This window comes from Mus musculus, chromosome 2 (genome assembly GCF_000001635.26).
Source record: "Mus musculus strain C57BL/6J chromosome 2, GRCm38.p6 C57BL/6J".
NCBI classification, from domain to species: domain Eukaryota; kingdom Metazoa; phylum Chordata; class Mammalia; order Rodentia; family Muridae; genus Mus; species Mus musculus.
The window spans coordinates 154,432,065-154,450,692 of NC_000068.7; the positions used below are offsets into that span (position 1 = coordinate 154,432,065).

General features: G+C 43.3%; 1 protein-coding gene across 6 annotated transcripts in view; it reads left to right on the top strand.

Annotated features, from left to right (window-relative positions):
- The first annotated feature begins 4,033 nt into the window (after window positions 1-4,033).
- Cbfa2t2 (CBFA2/RUNX1 translocation partner 2) overlaps window positions 4,034-18,628 on the top strand; it is a 103,259-nt gene continuing 88,664 nt past the window's right edge. For 3 of the 6 annotated variants that reach the window (XM_006498642.3, XM_006498641.2, XM_030247023.1), the window contains exon 1: window positions 4,034-4,572. In XM_006498642.3, coding sequence (XP_006498705.1) covers window positions 4,539-4,572 — 34 coding nt within the window. In that variant the 5' untranslated portion in view covers window positions 4,034-4,538. The remainder of the gene's footprint in view (window positions 4,573-18,628) is intronic. The other 3 variants (NM_172860.2, NM_009823.1, NM_001285446.1) reach the window with 1 other exon arrangement.

Consider the following 18,628-nt stretch of genomic DNA (forward strand, 5'->3'; position numbering starts at 1 on the left):
AGTGGTAGCCAGAGCAAGGACACCCAGCTCTCTAGTTCACTTGTGGTATTGCAGCTTTGCGAGACCAGCACGCAAGAGGCCAAGGTGGAGACTTAAAACTAGACTGAAGGAAATGAGTCTGAGGCCAGCCTTAGTTATATAGTGAACCTGTCTCAACAACAAGTTCTTAAAAAAAAATTACGGTGCTTTATTTTTTTCATAATTTTCTTGAGTATTTAATTTGGATTTTATTTTACTTGTTTATTTTGAGGCAGGAACTCATTATGTTCCTTCCTCATTTTTCAAACTTGCTCAGAATTCTTGATGCTCCTGGTCTCTATCTCCTGGGTACTGGATTTATAGGCATACCCAACACAATGTTTTTGTATTCTGTTAATTTTCATCATAAACATGCTCATTCAGATGGAACTCATAAACAGTATGAATTCTAATAATCCAGCTAGTGTTCAAACACCTCGACTGTTCATGTCTTCCACCGAGACCTTTTTAGGCACCTTCTCTTTTGGAGGAAGTTTTTTTTTCCTTGACAAAGTCTGACTCATGGCAAATATTTCTCTGTTACATAGACAGGCTTGGTCAAGTTTGAAGGAACTGAGTGCAGCGGAACACACCTGTAATACTTCAGGAAACTGAAACAGGAGGATTGCTATGAATTCCAGAGTGGGAATTACCATATGGCAAGTAGTAAGCCAGCCAGAGTCATAGAGGGAAGCCCTGATTTAACCATGTTAAGGATAACAAAATCTGGCCTGTTGGTGTGCTAGGATCCTAGGCCAGGGAGGTGTAAAGGCCCTGATTGCTCTGGAGGAAGCTGGCTGCGTGCTGGGAGGGAAAGGTCATGGTTCATGGACTCATGCTGGCAAAGTGAGAGGTCAAACTTCCAAAGTAGCCAAAAAAGGAGGAGGAAGAGGAGGAGGAGAAGAGGAAGGAGGAGGAGGAAGAAGAGGAGAAGTAGAAGAAGAAAAAGGAGGAGGAAGAGGAGGAGGAGAAGAGGAAGGAGGAGGAGGAAGAAGAGGAGAAGTAGAAGAACGAAAAGGAGGAGGAAGAGGAGGAGGAGAAGAGGAAGGAGGAGGAGGAAGAAGAGGAGAAGTAGAAGAACGTAAAGGAGGAGGAAGAGGAGGAAGAGGAGAAGTAGAAGAAGGAAAAGGAGGAGGAAGAGGAGGAAGAAGAGGAGGAAGAAGAGAAGAAGAAGAAGAAGAAGAAGAAGAAGAAGAAGAAGAAGAAGAAGAAGAAGAAAGGTAGATCCAAGAGCCAATGCAGTACAACCATCACTTTGTCAATGTTGGGCCCACCTTTGACAAGAAGAGCCCCAGCTAATTCCTAAGTCCTATTGGGATAATAAAGCCACCTTTTTTTTGGGGGGGGGCAATCAACAAGTAACCAACCACCACACCACATCACTATCATGAATAAATACATAAGTAAATAAATGTCAGTGGTGTTTCAACAAGGAACAAGGAGCTACTCCACAAGTCTGTAAGCCGCTCTCTCCCTGTCTTCTGGTGTTGATCATTCACTAGCAGGGGAAGTCACGTGGCCTAGACAGATGGCAGGCAGCATGCACTCTCTCTGCCTGCCCAGCTTTACTCTTGTTGTCACTAAAGACAAATACTGGGGGGACAAAAGGAAAAAGAAAAAAATTCAGCTTGGTATCATCATGTCTGGAGCCCCAGAATTTGGGATGCCAAGACATGCGACTTGTTAGGAGTTCCAGGACAGTCTGAGATATAGACTGAGAATCGTAAGGAAAAAAAAAATATTAATAAAATAAAGAACCAAACAAATAGCTCAGAGGTCCAAGCAATTTCTATTTCCTTAGGTCTATTTGAACCTGTAACCTTTGTTTGTTTACAGAGCCAGATATCAAATCTAGGGCATCAGTCCATGTTAGGGGGTTTCTTTTTTTCTTTTGGGAGACAGGACCTGACAGTAGCTCAGTCTGGCCCCATAGTAGCCATCTTTTTGTCTCACGATACACTTGATATATAGAATTCGTTGTCTTTTTAAATTATTTATTTTTATTTTATATGCATTAGTGTTTTGTCCACATGCACATCTGTGTGAGGGTGTCAAATCCCCTGGGACTGGAGTTACAGACAGTGTGAGCTGCCATGTGGGTGCTGAGAATTGAACCCTGGTCCTCTGGAAGAGCAGCCAGTGCCTGTAACCTCTGAGCCATCTCTCCAGCTTCTGTAACTGAATTCTACCCCCACCCCACTTCTTCTCCTTCTTTTTAAATATTTATTTATTTATTTTATATGAGTACACTGCCACTTTCTTCAATTACCCCAGAAGAGGGCATCAGAGCCTATTATAGATGGTTGTGAGTCACCATGTGGTTGCTGGAAATTAAACTGGACCTCTGGTAGAGCAGTTAGTGCTCTTAACCACTGAGCCATCTCTCCAGTCCCCCACAGGCACAGGGTTTCTCTGTGTAGCCCTGGATGTCTTGGAATATGCTCTGTAGACCAGGTTAGTCTTAAAGTCACTGAAAGCTACCTGCCTCTGCCTCCTGTGTGCTGGGATTAAAGATGTGTGCTGTTTTTTGTTTTTGTTTTTGTTTTCTTCTTTTTTCTTTTTTTTTTTTTTTCTGAGACAGGGTTTCTCTGTGTACCCCTGGCTGTCCTGGAACTCACTTTGTAGACCAGGCTGGCCTCGAACTCAGAAATCCACCTGCCTCTGCCTCCCAAGTGGAATTAAAGGTGTGTGCCACCACCGCCCTGCGTGTAGCTGAATTTTTGATCTCTTCCCAAGTGCCACTTTACGGGATTACAGGTGTGTGCCATTTCACCTGGCAATGCCACCGCGGCTCACCCAGTTTGGCCTCTAAATCATCATATAGGGCAACCTTGAACTGATGTCCTGCGTTTACCAACAATGCTGGAAGTACAGGTGTGACCCACCATGCCTGACCTTGTTGTATTGAGACAGTCTCACTATGTGGCCCTGGCTGGCTTTGGGTTGGCAGTTATTTTGCTAGTTTCCCTAGGGTGGGATTACAGGTCTGTGCCACTATGCCAGGCTGGCTTCATTTTAGTTATAGTTCCTGATTTTGAATCTTTGAGAGACAGAATGGCAGAGAACTCATGCTAGGATCAGAGTACTTTCTTGGGTTGCTCGGAGGATTTATGTTTTGAGTTTGCTAACAGAAATAGGTGGACAACCCAGTGGGAGAGACTCTAGCGAATGTGTAGAAAAGGGGAGAAACTGTATTTGGTACTGAGATGGTTAATTGCAGAGTGTATAAAAGCAGCTGTTGAAGACAGGCTAGTGACTCTTGCTTACAATCCCAGCACTTGGGAGGCCACGGGAGGAGGATGTGTGAGAGTTCCAGGCTTTTGTGGCTACACTGTGTGTTCCAGCCCAGCTAGACATACAAAATAGGCCCTTTTCAGAAACAACTTTTTGTGAGGCCTGCTGGTGTTATAGACACAGCTTTGGGAGATAGACTTAGAAGTATAGCTTAAGGTTCAAGGCTAACCTGGTGTAGGTCAGTGAGTTCAGAATAGCCAAATGTACATTATGACATTGTTTCAACAAACCAAAATAAACCTGCACTTAACCAGGCCTGGTAGTTCAGGCCTTTAGTCCCAAGCACTTGGGAGGTAGAGTTAGGTAGATAGATTATCTGTGAGTTCCAGGACAGCTAGAGCTACAAGTGAGACTGTGTCAAAAAACCACCACCAACAACAAAAAAACCCCTGCACATACACGTGCCCCTCCTCACAAACACAGACAAACCCCACAAAGCCCCTTGATCTGATACAGAAATCAGTAATGACAGCTAGTTGTTTTAAACATTTAGATTCCTATAGCCGCAAAAGATGTAGAAATCTGCGAGATAGCTAATTTGGCAAAGATGCTTGCTGTCAAACAAACTTGATGCCCGAAATTTGACCTGCTGGATCCACAGGGTGAAAGGAGAGCCTGCTCCCGACTTGTTCTCTGACATTCACATACATGCGTTGGACTCCCTCAAACATATACACGCACACATATGCAATAAGTCAATGTAAAAACAAATAAGTAAAAGGAGGAAAGAACAATTTTAACACCCAATACAACCGTCAAAGCGTTACAAGGCCTGCACCTGAAACGTCCCTCCCCGAAGCCCCGCCCCGGGACTCCGCCCCCGTTCCTAGGTTGCCGCCCAGGCCACATCCGGAAGTCTGGAGCTCGGAGAAGGGCGGCTCCCTGCGGCCACGCATAGCGCGCGGGAGGCGGGTCGAAGTGCAGGCCGCTCCAGGATAGGACGCAGCCTGGCGCGGAAGGGGCGGGCCAGGTCAGGAGGCGGTGCTTCGCGTGAGCGCCCTCGGGCCCGTCTTCCGCGTGCGTTGGTCTGCGCGCGGGAGCGCGCGGCGGGGGCGTGCCGGGGCTGTCTGGGGGCGGGGCGGCGCGCGGCCTAACGGCGGCGGCGGCAGCGGCGGCGGCGGCGCTGGTGCGGGCGAGTTCGGCGGGTGCAGGTCCCGGCCTGCGCCTGCGGAGGGCTCAGGCAGAGGGTCGAAGCGAGCGGCGCTCGCGACAGACTGCGCTCCGCGATGGTGGGCGTCCCTGGAGCGGCCGCCTTCCAACGTAAGTGGGGCGGGAAGGCGGACGGCTGAGGGGTGTGTGTTGAGGGGCCTGCTGCTCCATAGGCGGGAGGCTTTGCAGAGGCCCCCCGGCGGGAGGCCTGGGCAGGGAAACTGAGGCCGGGATTGGGGCACTGGATCCAAGGTCATGCGGCTCCCCGGCCTTCCGGGGCCCTCGGGGCTATCCCGGCGCTTCCTGTGGGGCTCGCGGCTCCGGGTGCTGAGCAGGACTGTGTGGAGCGGCCTTGGAGCTCAGGCCTGGCGGGCGCCCTATGGACTGTCCGCGAGAGAAGTATTGTTTTGTTTTCGCGGCATCGGGGCTGAAAGTCCGGTCCCGGGAAACACGCCGGAATTGGAGCGACGAGTGGTAGATGTTGGAGGATGCCGGGCTGATATTCCGGAGGGCCCTGTTGAATGTAGGCTCTGGGGTCGGACTGCTTTGGGTTCATGTCCTGGCTCCCTCGCGAGTAGGCTGTGACCTTGGCGCTCCAAAAGTCTCAGTTGCTCGATCTGAAAAATGGGTTGTGAGGAACGTACTCTGAATGCTCTGTAGTAGGGTTTAGTGAATCCAGTAAAATCCCCTGAACACACAGTTGCACATCATACTCAAGTGTGAAAACTCACTATCGTAATCACAGTTTGTTATGTGTGTTCCTCGGAAAAGTCCGAAGTTGGCGTCTGGTTGTGTTTTGTTAGTTTGTTTAATATTGTCTTTGACTAGTCCTACTATGTGACTCAGTTGTGTTTTTATTCTTACCTCCATTTCGCTATCCCATTTACAGACGTTCTTCCTAGAATTGTAAGATCCTTGGAGGAGGGATGGCATCGTTTAATAAGAACAATAAAAATTTAATTGTCATTAAAATAGCAGTAATAGCCAACATTACTTGAGCACCAGGCAATTTGCATTCGATTCATTTAATATTTATTAAATCATCTAAATACAAATTATCACTCTAAGTCCAGAGACTATGGCAACAAACTTGACAGACTAGATTCTGAATTTGAGTTTAAGAGAGGGACTCGTGCTTTGTGGATATTTCTTTGTCTATGCCAGGTGACAGTCTAAAAACAGGTATTTGAGGCACGTTGGAGGCTGAGTTTGAGGTCAGCCTGATCTATACAGGCCAGCCAGGGTTACATTGTGGCACCCTGCCCCAAACAAAACAAAATAACAAAAACAACAACAAAACCCTAAAAATAAAACAAAAAAATGAATAAAAGCTAACATCAGGTGTTGCAGGATGTCCGTTGTGCAAGGATAAAATGAGGCCTCTTGAGAGCTTTTAGCCCCTCCCCTCTTTGCTCTTCAGTTCAGCAGTTATAGCGGAGGATTCATACAGCCTTTTTCTTGGGCTCTCATTCCAAATTGAATGGAAAAAGATACAAACTAGATTTTCCCACCAATGCCTTCTGTAGTTAAGTGTGCTGTTGCTGCTCTCAATGGTCTTCTGAAGGGAGACAAGTAACCCTTAGGTTTGATGGTATCATATATAAGAAAAGTGGAAGAGAGGCGCTCGCCTTTAATCCCAGCACTCTGGAGGCAGAGGCAGGCGGATTTCTGAGTTCCAGGCCAGCCTGGTTTACACAGTGAGCTCCAGGACAGCCAGGGCTATACAGAGAAACCCTGTCTCAAAAAACCAAAAAACAACAACAACAACGAAACAAACAGAAGAAAAGTGGAAGAAACTTTTACCCGAATTTAAATTCATTTACTTAAAGCAGTATTGGGGATTGCACTCAGGGCCTTGTGCTTTATGTACCATGCTGATCTGTATCCCCAGCCCTTTTTATTTTCAGACAAAGTTGCCCAGGCAACTTGTAATTCTGTCTCAGCTTCTCAGTAGCTAAAAATACAGGCCTGTGTCACTAGGTCCAGATGAACTAACACATTTTTATTTCCATGTCTTTTATGTTTTCAGTTAAATATATTCCCAAAAAGTTGAGTATGGTGAAAGCTTGTGTAATTCCAGCACTCAGGAGGCTGAGGCAGGAGAATATGAGTTTGAGGCCAGCCTAAGTTATGTAGTGAGACTGTCTGGAAAAAACAAAAGCCAAGAAGTAGGACTTTGTGGTTTGTTATGTAACTAAGTTTCTTTGCAAAAGTTAGTATATAGTGGTTTAATATGCTGAAGGCCTATAGGTGCTAGGTAGGTACTTTTTCTTTTTCTTTCCTCTGTGCAGCCTTAGCTGTCCTGGCCACTCTGTAGACCTTAAACTCAGATTGACCTGCCTCTGCCTCTGCCTCTGCCTCCCAGTGTTAGTTTTAAAGGTGTGTGCCATCACCTAGGCAGGTACTTATAACTGAAAACTACAAAGTTCTCCTTAAAAAACTCAAAAAGTCTCTCTGGGCCTCCATTTTTGGGGGTGGGGGGAAGACATGGGTTCACTGTGTAGCCCTGGCTGTCCTGGAACTCACTGTGTAGACCAGGCTGACCTAGAACTCACAGAGATCTGCTTACCTCTGCCTAATTAGAACTAGTTCCAGGACAGCCTGGGCTACACAAAGAAACCTTGTCTCAAACAAACAACCCCCCCCCGCCCCCCCCCAAACCAAACCAAATCACAGAAAAGATAGGATTTTACTCTGTCCTCATCTTGGGCAGGCCAGTCCCACCACCTCCTTGTTGGGCTCCTCAGAGCTAGGGTGATAAAGGCATGTGTCATTTTCAGTGATTTCAGAAGCTTACCTACACTCTTTCTTTTTTTTTTTTTTTTTCTTCGAGACAGGGTTTCTCTGTAATAGCCTTGGCTGTCCTGGAACTCGACATGTAGACTAGTCTGGCCTTGAACTTGTCTTGATCCTCTAGCTTCTGTCTCCTGAGTTCTGGGATTACAAGCATGCAATCTGTGTAGCATGTTTCTCTGTGTAGCTCTGGCAGTCCTGGAACTCAGAGATCTGCTGTCTCTGCTTCCAGAGTGCTGGAATTAAAGACCTTCAACAATACCCTGGCTCATTTGCAATCTCATTCTGATTAGTGTGACCTGTAAAATGTTTTAACAGTGCTTGTCACACTGTTCAGGTAATGTTAGTCGCTGAAGATAGAAAGGTGACGCTGGAGCTCACATTTCATGGGGGTACTGCATAGATAAATGGGGAGTGGAAGTTAAAGTGCTTAATTGGGGGGGATTTATTTTATTTTTATGGCAGAAGTGGGATATATGGGTTTAATAGAGTGGCAGTAAGTTTTGTCTGGGTTGTGCCTGGGAAGTGCTGCATTGCAAGAAAGTTCTAGAGTTCAACAGGCTCAGCTCACTCGTAGGTATTCCTTCATTTGTCCACTTACCTAAGAGTGCAAACTTGCAGACCAAGATCCTTGAGCAAGGTAACTGTGGCATTCGTAAAGTGGCAAAAGGTTTATGCATTAGTGACCCTCAAAAGGAGCCTATAATATGTTAGGTAATACAGATATTTTTACAGTAGGCTGGTCCTGTGCACTCATTACTATAAATAGCTGTAAGAATTGTTCTCTTAAGGAACTTCTCCTTATGTGGCACATAGCTATTAGGATGATGAAGAGAAATGAACACCTAAGTGCCTTCTGTTTGCTTCTCTTGCTCCACTCCTGTTTCTCATCCTATTCTCTGGTTGACTTAGTTACTTGAACTGTATCTGTGGACTTCTTTCCCCTCTGAAATGATCAAATTATTTCCCTGCTCCTTTTTATTTGGATTGCTCCTAGCTGACTGGGTTATCCTAAACTCCTCCTTTAGTGTAGCCTGTGCTGATTTCCACCCCAGATCCTCCAGTCTTCCTACAGCTCTAGTGCTAAGATTAAGAGCATGAGCCCCCATGCCTGTACAGGATTGCTATAAATTACCTTAGAGATGAACTGGGGAAAAGGCAATATTAGTTTAATAGCACACACCTGTAACCTAGCATTTGGCAGGTTGAGTCAGGAGACTTATTACAAGTTCCAAGACAGCCTGGGCAGTATCAAAAAAACAAAAAAAGGTGGGTATTAAATAGTAACTCTTAGCTGGACTTGGTGGCACATGCCTCAAATCCCAGCTCTTGATAGGCAGAGGCAGGTGGATCTCTTGAGTTTGAGGCCAGAACAGCCAGGACTACACAGAGAAACCCTATCTGAAAAATAAAAAAATAAGATTTGACTCTTGCTGGGCATTGTGGTAACATGCTTGTAATCTTACTTTTTGGGAGGCTAAGGTAGGTGATTATGAAGCTGACTGGGCTGAATAGTGAGACTTTCTTAAGATGGGAGAAAGCAAGCAAGCAAACAAAAGGACTTTGAGTCTCCCTTCTGTTTTGCATTGTTATAATCAAATGCAGAAATCAAAGAAAATTCGGAGTGACCAATGTAAAATTCTGAATTTATAGCTCTGGAGTTGGCAGACTTTTAAATTAAATTAGTTGATGGCACCAACTATGTAATCTAACCTCTCCAGCAGCTCAATGAAATGTTACTACCTGGCATCACACACATTCCTTGATACACACAAAACTTTGACCTTTTCTCTTTTACAAATGTTTGCCTCATTCTTTTGTTAATTTTGATCATCATGTAGCGGTCCTGCCTGCTTTTAATTTTTCAAAACCACATGAGAGCAAATATTCACATAACACAGATTTATTCATTTAGGTCTCATATCCTTAGAGTAACAATAAACACACCCTCATTTTCCTGGAATTCACAACACTCCTGACCACTGTCACCCCCTATCCCATAAAAGCTAATAGGCCCCTGCTATTTTTTTTTCTTTTTCTTTCTTTTTTTTTTCTTTTTTTAAAAAAAGATTTATTTATGTTGTGTCTAGGAATACATTGTTGCTATCTTCAAACACACCAGAAGGGGGCATCAGATCCCATTACAGATGGTTGTGAGCCTCAATGTGGTTGCTGGGAATTGAACTCAGGACCTCTGGAAGACCAGCCAGTGCTTTTAACCGCTGAGCCATCTCTCCAGCCCCCCTGCTCTTTTTCTTTTTCTTTTTTCTTTTTCTTTTCCTTTTCTCTTTTCTTTTCTTTTCTTTTCTCTTCTCTTCTTTTCTTTTCTTTTCTTTTCTTTCCTTCCTTCCTGGATTTATTTATTATTATATCTAAATACACTGTAGCTGACCTTAGACACACCAGAAGAGGCATCAGATCTCATTATGGATGGTTGTGAGCCACCATGTGGTTGCTGGGATTTGAACTCAGGACCTTTGGAACAGCAGTCAGTTCTCGTAACCCCTGAGCCCCTAGTGCTATTTTTCTATACTATAAAAACGTGACAAGGTTTTTTTTTTTTTTTTTTTTTTTGGAGACAGGGTTTCTCTGTGTAGCCCTGGCTGTCCTGGAACTCTCTCTGTAGACCAGGCTGGCCTTGAACTCAGAAATCTGCCTGCCTCTGCCTCTGCCTCCCAAGTGCTGGGATTTACTGAGCTGCATCTTGTTTCCCTCTTTATTTTTTACTGTTTTAAAAAGGTTTGATGAGGGGCTGGACATCTTAGTAGTTGTTTCTCTTGCAGAGGACCTAGGTTTGGTTCCCAGCAGCCAACTTGGCAGTTAATTTCAGGGAGTCTTGTCCATCTTTTTCTAGCTTTGGTAGACACCGCACATGTGATGCACAAATATACATGGCAAACAGAATACCCATATATGTAATTAAGCGCCCCCTCCGAGTACTATTGGATATTCATCCAAACCCAGTCCTCATGTAACAGTAAAAAGCCAGGCATGGTGGTAAATACCTGTTACACCAGCACAAGGAGGTGAGACAGGCAGATTTTGGGGTCTTGCTCATCAGTTTGGCCAAAACTTAAGCTCTAGGTCCAGTAGAGAGACCCCTGTCTCAAAAAATGAGGTGATTGGAAGAAGAAACCAAGCATTGATCTGGTTTTCTCACATTCATGTACAGGTAGTTGAGCACATAAACCATACACACATGCACACAAAGATACTTTGGAAAGAGAAAAGAAGATGGGGATGTTACTTGACAGAATACTTAAAGAATTTTTTTTAAATCACGTGACAGTTGAGTAAAAATCTGAAGGAGTTAGCTAAGCTGGCTATGTGCACATCTTGGAGATGAGCAGTATAACGAAGAAAATATCAAATATCAGGGCCATGAGGTGGGAACATGCCTTGTAGTTTCACAGAGAAGGCATAAAGTTAGTTTGGCTGAAGTACAGGTTAGTGGTAGAACTGGGGCATTGGATATGGTCCTAATAAATAATAAAGGGTGTTAGCAAGAATATTAGCTTTTCTGAAGGAGATAGGAAACCATTGCAGGCAGGGATCTTGAGGAGCAACATCTTTCTGTCAGTGCTTAACTTACCAAGCTCTAACCTTAACTGTACATATAAATAAACACACACATACTTACTCATTGTGGTGCTAGGGGCCAAACTTAGGGCTTTAGAGCCAGATCTTCACTTTCTTTCCTTTTTTTTTTTTTTAAAGATTTATTTATTTAATGTATATGAGTACACTGTAGCTGTACAGATGGTTCAGATGGTTGTGAGCCATCATATGGTTGCTGGGAATTGAACTCAGAACCCCTGCTCGCTCTGACCCAAAGATTTATTTGTTATATATGTAAGTAAACTGCAGCTGTCATCAGACACATCAGAAGAAGGTGTCAGATCTCATCACAGATGGTTGTGAGCCACCATGTGGCCGCTGGGACCCGATCTTAGGACCCTGGGAAGAGCAGTCAGTGCTCCCAACTGCTGAGCCATCTCGCCAACCCCACATTATTCACGTTCTTATTTTAGGTGATTGGTTAGTTAGAGCCAGAGTTTTATTCTGGAGTACACCATCTGATATAGCAGCTTTTCTCCTTTAGTCTTTCAAGTGCTGGTATAGGAGACAGCAACTGGGCCCTGCTTATCTTAGTTTTTTGGTTTTTTTGTTTGTTTTATGTGTATGGTGTGTTTAGTCTGTGTGTATGTCTACCTGTGTGTGTGTAGGGTGCAGAAGCTGGTGTCTGATCTTTTAGGACTGGAATTACAGATAGTTGAGTTGTGAACTACCATTTGGGTGCTGGAAACCAACCTCGGTCTTCTGAGAGAACAGCCAGTACTCTTGATAGCTGAGCTGTCTCTCCGCCATTTGTTCTTGTTTCTTTCTACAGTGCTGGAAGGTCTTAGTTTGTTAGGTAAGTATTCTATGACTGAACTATAACCCCAGAACCATCTTCTTTTGAGACAGGACCTTCCTGTGTATCCCAAGCTAGCCTGGAAACTGGCTGTGTCAACTAGGCTGGCTTCTAAGTTCAATGAGCTTCCCACTTCTTTCTCCTAGGTATTAGGGTTACAACTGTGTACCACCCTCTCAGGCTTTATTTTAGTTTTTGAGACAAGCTCTCACTCTGATCTGAGCTGGTCTCCTGTTTGTAGACTCAGTTATTCTCAGATTCCCAAATACTGGTATTGTGGGTATACACTAATGTGCATAGCTTCTGATTGTATTTGTATTACTGTTTGTATTTCTTTGAGTTTTTTTTTCCCCCAAGACAAGGTTTTTCCATGTAGCTCTGGTTGTCCTAGAACTTGCTTTGTAAAAAACAGGCTGGCTTCAAATTCATGGAGATCTGACTGTTTCTGCCTCCTGAGTGCTGGGATTAAATGTGTGTACCACTGTGCCCAGGTTTTTTTTGTTTGTTTTGTTTTTTGTTTTGTTTAGTTTTTTGAGGCAGGGTTTCTCTGTATAGCCCTGGCTGTCCTGGAACTCACTTTGTAGACCAGGCTGGCCTCCAACTCAGAAATCTGCCTGCCTCTGCCTCCCTAGTGCTGGGATTAAAGGCGTGTGCCACCACGCCCATTTTTTTTTTTTAAAGATCTATTCATTTAGTGTATATGAGTACACTATAGCTGTACTAGATGGTTGTGAGCCATCATGTGGTTGCTGGGAATTGACTTCAGAACCTCTGCTTGCTCTAGCCCCTGTTGGCTCCAGCCCAAAGATATATATATCCAGAACTACTGGACCATCTCTCCAGCATACCCAGGTTGTTTTTGTTTGTTTTTTTTTTTTTAACTAATTAGAAAACTATAAAAATTGTACATGCTATTTGGGTGACATGTTTTGATATGGTTTACACTGAAAGAGATCATTTTATTTCTGGAGCAAACATTTTGTTAATTGAAGGTGGAACCTGAGATACAAAATAAGAAGTTGCTGATTTAGTTAGAGAAGGTTTCTGGTTTGGACCATGTCTTTATTAGGGTTTCCATTGCTGTAAAGAGACATGACCAAGGCATCTCTTATGAAGGACATTTAATTGGGGCTAGCTTACTGGTTCTGAGGTTCAGTTCTTTATCATCATTTCCTGAAAAATGGCAGCATCCTGGCAGGCATGGCATTGGAGGAGCAGGAGCTGAGAGTTCTACATCTTGTTCTGACAATTAGGAGAAGACTTTTTTCCAGGCAGTTAGGAGGAGGGTCTCAAAGCCCATGCCCATACCCATAGTGACACATTTACTCCAACAGGGCCACTCCCTAGGCCAAGCATATTCAAACCACCACAGACCAGAATATTTATTAACAGTGGATGTAGAAACAGTTGCATTCACATCTATCTATCTTTTTTGGGGGGGAGGGGGGTGACTGGGAATATTTTGAAGGTAGAGTTAGGTGTCATGCTTCCCTCTGCCCATTTTATTTATTGTTGTGTATATTATGATGTAAAGGCTCCTGAGACACAGTGTGCTTATGGAGGACAGAGAATGATGGGGAAAGCTGTTTCTGTCCTATGATTCGAGTCCAGGGGATCCACTCAGGGCCTCAGGTTTGGCAGTAAGAAAGTGCCTTTACAGGTGAACTGTCTTGTTGGGCTACTCTTCTGCTTTTTTGGGGGGTGGGGGTGGGGGTTTGAGACAGGGTTTCTCTGTGTAGCCCTGGATGTCCTGGAACTCAGAAATCCGCCTGCCTCTGCCTCCCAAGTGCTGGGATTAAAGGCGTACGCCACCACCACCCTGCTCTTCTGCTCTTTTAATTTTAAATAATGGAGGTGTCAACTATGTTGAAAGCTTATTTTTCTTACATTTAAAAAGCTTACTTTTCTTACATTTAAAAATTGGACTTTTTTGTTATATGCATTTTGCCTGGGATTTAAGGTGTGAGCCATTATTTAAAGATAGGTTCTTCTAGCCCAGGCTGGCTTTGAACTCCCTATTATCTGAAGATGGTCTTGAACTCCTCAACCTTCTGCTTTAGTGCAAGCTTTATAAGAGTGTGCCAGATGCTGCCACACCCAGCTTAAAGTTGCCAATATTTGATTGTGAACTGGGACAGGGACACAGGGGAAGTCAAGGCAATGTTAGGATTATTGATTAAGGTTACTATTTAATTCTTACGGAATACTTGAGTAGGCGTGGGTAGGATTACATTTCACTACTGATTTCCTTAAAGTGAAGATAGCGTTCGTTTCAGAGAAAGCTGCAAATGCTCTATAATAAACTAAGATAGTTATGTGGTTGACTGCTTCATGAATTTACCAAACAACATTTCCATAGTTCATTTTGGAGTTACTTGCATCTTGTTGAATTACCTGTTACCTGTGGTTTTCATTAGCAGTAGAAAAAGTAAACAATGAACCCATGAAGTTCTGTAAGTAGCCACAACTCTTCTGGAAGTGTAAGTCAGTCCCTTTCTGCCATTTGACACAGGAAGAAAAGTGTCAGGAAGGGAAGTCTTCCCAGGGGCTGGAAAGATGGCTCAACAGTTAAGTGCTTGCTGCTCTTCCAGAGGATGGAAGTTTGGTTCTTAGTACCTATCTTTGAGGTTGACAGCCACCTTTAACTATAGCTCCAATACTTTGTTCTGTCCTCCAGGGGCACTTGTATACACATGCCATATACTCTCTCACACAAAACACAAATGAAACACAAACATAAACATGAAAAAAGTAAAACAACCCGTGCCAGTTTTATGTTATCGCTGATCACCAGTAATTAATTGAACTTTGGCTAAATATTTGATATTACAGAACATATAACATCTTCAGTGTTTTTTCTAACATGGTCAATAATTTGATTTTGTAATTGTTAATGCTGAGAGTGATGCTTCATGTAATATACAAGTACAAAATACCAAAAGTGTGTTTAGGCCATTGCAGAAATTGTGTCTTAGGCCAGCACTTGGGAGGAAGAGGCAGGCAGATCTCTTGAGTTCTAGCCTAGCCTGGTCTACAGGACAGCAAAGATGGCACAGATAAATTCTGTCTAGAAGGAGGAAAGAAAAAAGAGAGAGAGACTTATTTTAATTTGTGAGTGTGTCTGTTTCTCCAGTGTGTATACATAGAGTTGTCAGTGCTGGATCCTGTGGAACTGGAGTAATTAGGCAGTTATGAGCCACCCAAAATTGTGCAGGGACCTGAGCTCTGGTCCTGGAAGAGAAGCAGTAGGGCTCTTTTATTTTTTTATTTTATTCTTTAACAATTTTTATTTGGAATTAGGAAAGTGGAATAAGTCTGTGCAAGGTGTAGAGATCTGTGAAGTGGATTTCATATCACACCCTCTTTTTTTCTTTTTTAATATGTACTGCTTCACTAATTTGTATGTCCCAGGATCATGCTAATTTTCTCTGAATTGTTCCCCTTTTAGTAATATGCTGCTGAAGTGAGCGCTCTCACATCCTGTCTAACACAGGCTTGTTGTTGGAACATTAGCTCTAGATTTTCATAGCTGCCTTCCTCTCTCTGACAGGTTTTCCTTTCTAGGTTCAATCTTGTTAAAGAATGTCTTTTCACAGCCTTCTTGCCCTCTATAACCATATAGATGCATCCTGCCACTGTCAGAGCGGTCATTAAATAGTTCTTGTTCTTTGCAGCATCCAACACCTCAAACTAAATAGCTCCAGGATTTTTTCTTCTTTCTTTTTGAAGATTTTTGACAAAGTCAGTGTCCTCTTGATGTCTTGGGTCTGTGTAATGGCACTTTTGTGTTTGTAAGTGTGGATTGGAGCTTTGGGACTTTTCTGTGGCTTGGTGTAAAATTCTTTTTGGTTTTTTGAGACAGGGTTTCTCTGTGTAGCTCTGGCTGTCCTGGAACTCACTTTGTAGACCAGGCTGGCCTCGAACTCAGAAATCCGCCTGCCTCTGCCTCCCAAGTGCTGGGATTAAAGGCGTACACCACCACGCCCGGCTGGTGTAAAATTCTTGATCGTCTTCAAATCAGTGTTTCTGGTAAGCCTTAAGAGACAAAGAAGCATTTCTTTTTTGTTTGTTTGTTATTTGTTTTGTTTTGTTTTTTGTTTGTTTTGAATTGTTTTGTTTTGAGACAGGGTTTCTCTGTGTAGCCCTGGCTGTCCTGGAACTCACTCTGTAGACCAGGCTGGCCTCGATCGAACTCAGAAATCTGCCTGCCTCTGCCTCCCAAGAGCTGGGATTTAAGGCGTGCACCACCACGGATTGCGACTGGCGAAGCATTTCTTTATAACCTAGAACAACTTCCTGCCACTAGGTGCAGGCCTCTGGTTCCCTGTGGCTACCTGCTCCGCAGATAGCAGCACCCTACAATAAACTGCTGAGTGTGCCTTTTGGGACCTGCCCTCCGAATTTGATTTTGAAGTTTTGGGTGTTGCACATTCAGAAATCTACATTGCCACCTCACATTCAGTTTTGTGACTTTATATGGGTTTGTGACAGTTTAATTAATACACTGGTGACTGTGGCATAAAACCATATGTCATCTCATGCGTTTTTAATTTGCACAAGAAAAAAGTCACTGGCTGGGTATGGAGGGGCCTAGATTTAATCTCAGAACTCTAATCCCAGAATTACAGCACTTGGCAGGCAGAGGCAGGTGGGTTTCTTTGAATTTAAGGTCAGCCCAGTCTTCATAATGAAATCACAGGAAGGCTGCATGGTGAGGTTCTGTCTCAAAAATAAATAAATAAATAAATAAATAAATAAATAAATAAATAAATAAATCACTGATTTAATTTTAGTGGTAATGTACATAATTAAAAATAAAAAGATGTGTTTTTTCTTTAGGTATGTGTGTGAGTCTGTTGGTATGTGCATGTGAGTGACCTGTCTGACATGGGTGCTGGGAACCAAACTTGTCCTCTGGAAGAGCAGTAGTTCAGTAGTTGAGCCATTTCTCCAGCCTCTAAATTTGCCAGTATTGATGAATCTTTTAAATCTTTTTTAAGTGGGTGTGTATACCACATGTGGAGGTTAGAGAACAACTCTGAGTTCTCTCCTACCATGTGAGTCCAGGGGATTGAATCTAGGTTATCAGGCTTGATGACAAGCATCTCTACCTGCTGAGTCATCTTGCTGGTTCTATGCCTGTCCTTTGTTTTGTGCTTTTGAGACAGGGTTTCTCTGTGGAGCCATGGCTGTCCTGGAACTCACTCTTTAGACCAGGCTGGCCTTGAACTCATCTGCTTCCTGAGACCTGAGATTAAAGGTGTTCACCACCACTACCCAGCCTATGTCTTACTTTTCTTACTTACCTACCTTCCTTCCTTCCTTCCTTCCTTCCTTCCTTCCTTCCTTCCTTCCTTCCTTCCTCCCCCCCTTTCTTTTTCTCTTTCATTCATTCATATTTATTTATTTATTTATTTGTTTTTTTCAAGGCAGGGTTTCTCTGTTTAGTTCTGGAACTTGCTTTGTAGACCAGGCTAGTCTTGCACTCAAAGATCTTTTTGTCTCTGCCTCCAAGAGTGCTGATACTAAACATGTGCACCATCACCATCAATGTCTGGATTCTTCTCTTCTCTTCTCTTCTCTTCTCTTCTCTTCTCTTCTCTTCTCTTCTCTTCTCTCTTTCTTTCTTTCTTTCTTTCTTTCTAAATAGAGGGCCCCTGTGTTGGCAGGGTCAGAAGTACGAAGGGTCAGCACCACTCACTAGTGAGTTCTGTGGTTCTCATACTGCCACTGCCTCCACAGCCCTCTTTTTTTTTTTTTTTAATTATTTCATCTACACTGTAGCTGTCTTCAGACACACCAGAAGAGGGCATCAGCCTCCATTACAGATGGTGTGAGTCACCATGTGGTTGCTGGGAATTGAACTCAGGACCTCTGGAAGAGCAGTTAGTGTGTTCTTAACCACTGAACCACCTCTTCAGCCCTCATTTATTTATTTTTAAGCAACAAGGTCCATCCGGCTTGCTTTACTTATTTATTTAATCAATCATTCATTCATTCATTCATTCATTCATTCATTCATTCATTCATTTATTTAAAAACAATGTCTGTCTGTATTGCCCTGACTAGCGCTGATGGCTGCTATGTAGACCAGGTTGACCATCCAAAGTTAATATAGGTAAATAAATAAAACTCAGGGATCTATGTTCCTAGCATCTCCCCCCCTTGGATATCTTTATTGTTGCACTTTGAGATTATAGTATTTGTGTTTGAGAGGTACAAAGCTTTATTTTAGTGATGATTTTGGTCTTTGTGTAGAAAATGAAATGCAAATACTGATTTGGACTTGGTGTCTTCACAGCTGTTCTGGCTGCATGGAATGGATGTACTGAACCAGGTGTTGTACTTGAGCTGTGCCATCTGTGGGAGCAGGTGGGCAGGCAGGTCTCTGTCATCAGGAAAGCACAGCTGGGGAGACTTAGAAGAACTAATTGCTTGCTCTCCCAGCTCTTTCTACCTGAATGCAGTTTTACCTCCACAGATGTATTGATTAGGATATGGTTAGCACACTAACAGCAAAAAACGAACAGAAATAAAAAGGTGTATTATGTGTTGAGGCATTGTCTGATGTCTGTTGCCTTGGAGCTAGTATTGTCCTGTCTCATTCTCTCAAAATCTTGGATTGCAGAGTTATGTTATCACATCCTGCTTTTAGTACCTTTAGATTGATTCTGAGAAAGGTAACTTAGGGGTTCATTCATTTATTTATTTGTATTAACTTTGTATGTGTATATTCATATATGTGCTAATGTCTTTGGAGACCAGAGGCAGAGCTGTTCACTTGGATTTGTGAGAATTCCCTCCCTCATAGACTGGGCTGGCGATCATCAGATCCCAGGGATCTGCATGTCCCCATCTTCTGAATGCACACTAGCTTTTTTGTTTGTTTGTTTTTTGTTTTGTTTTTTGAGACAGGGTTTCTCTGTATAGCCCTGGCTGTCCTGGAACTCACTTTGTAGA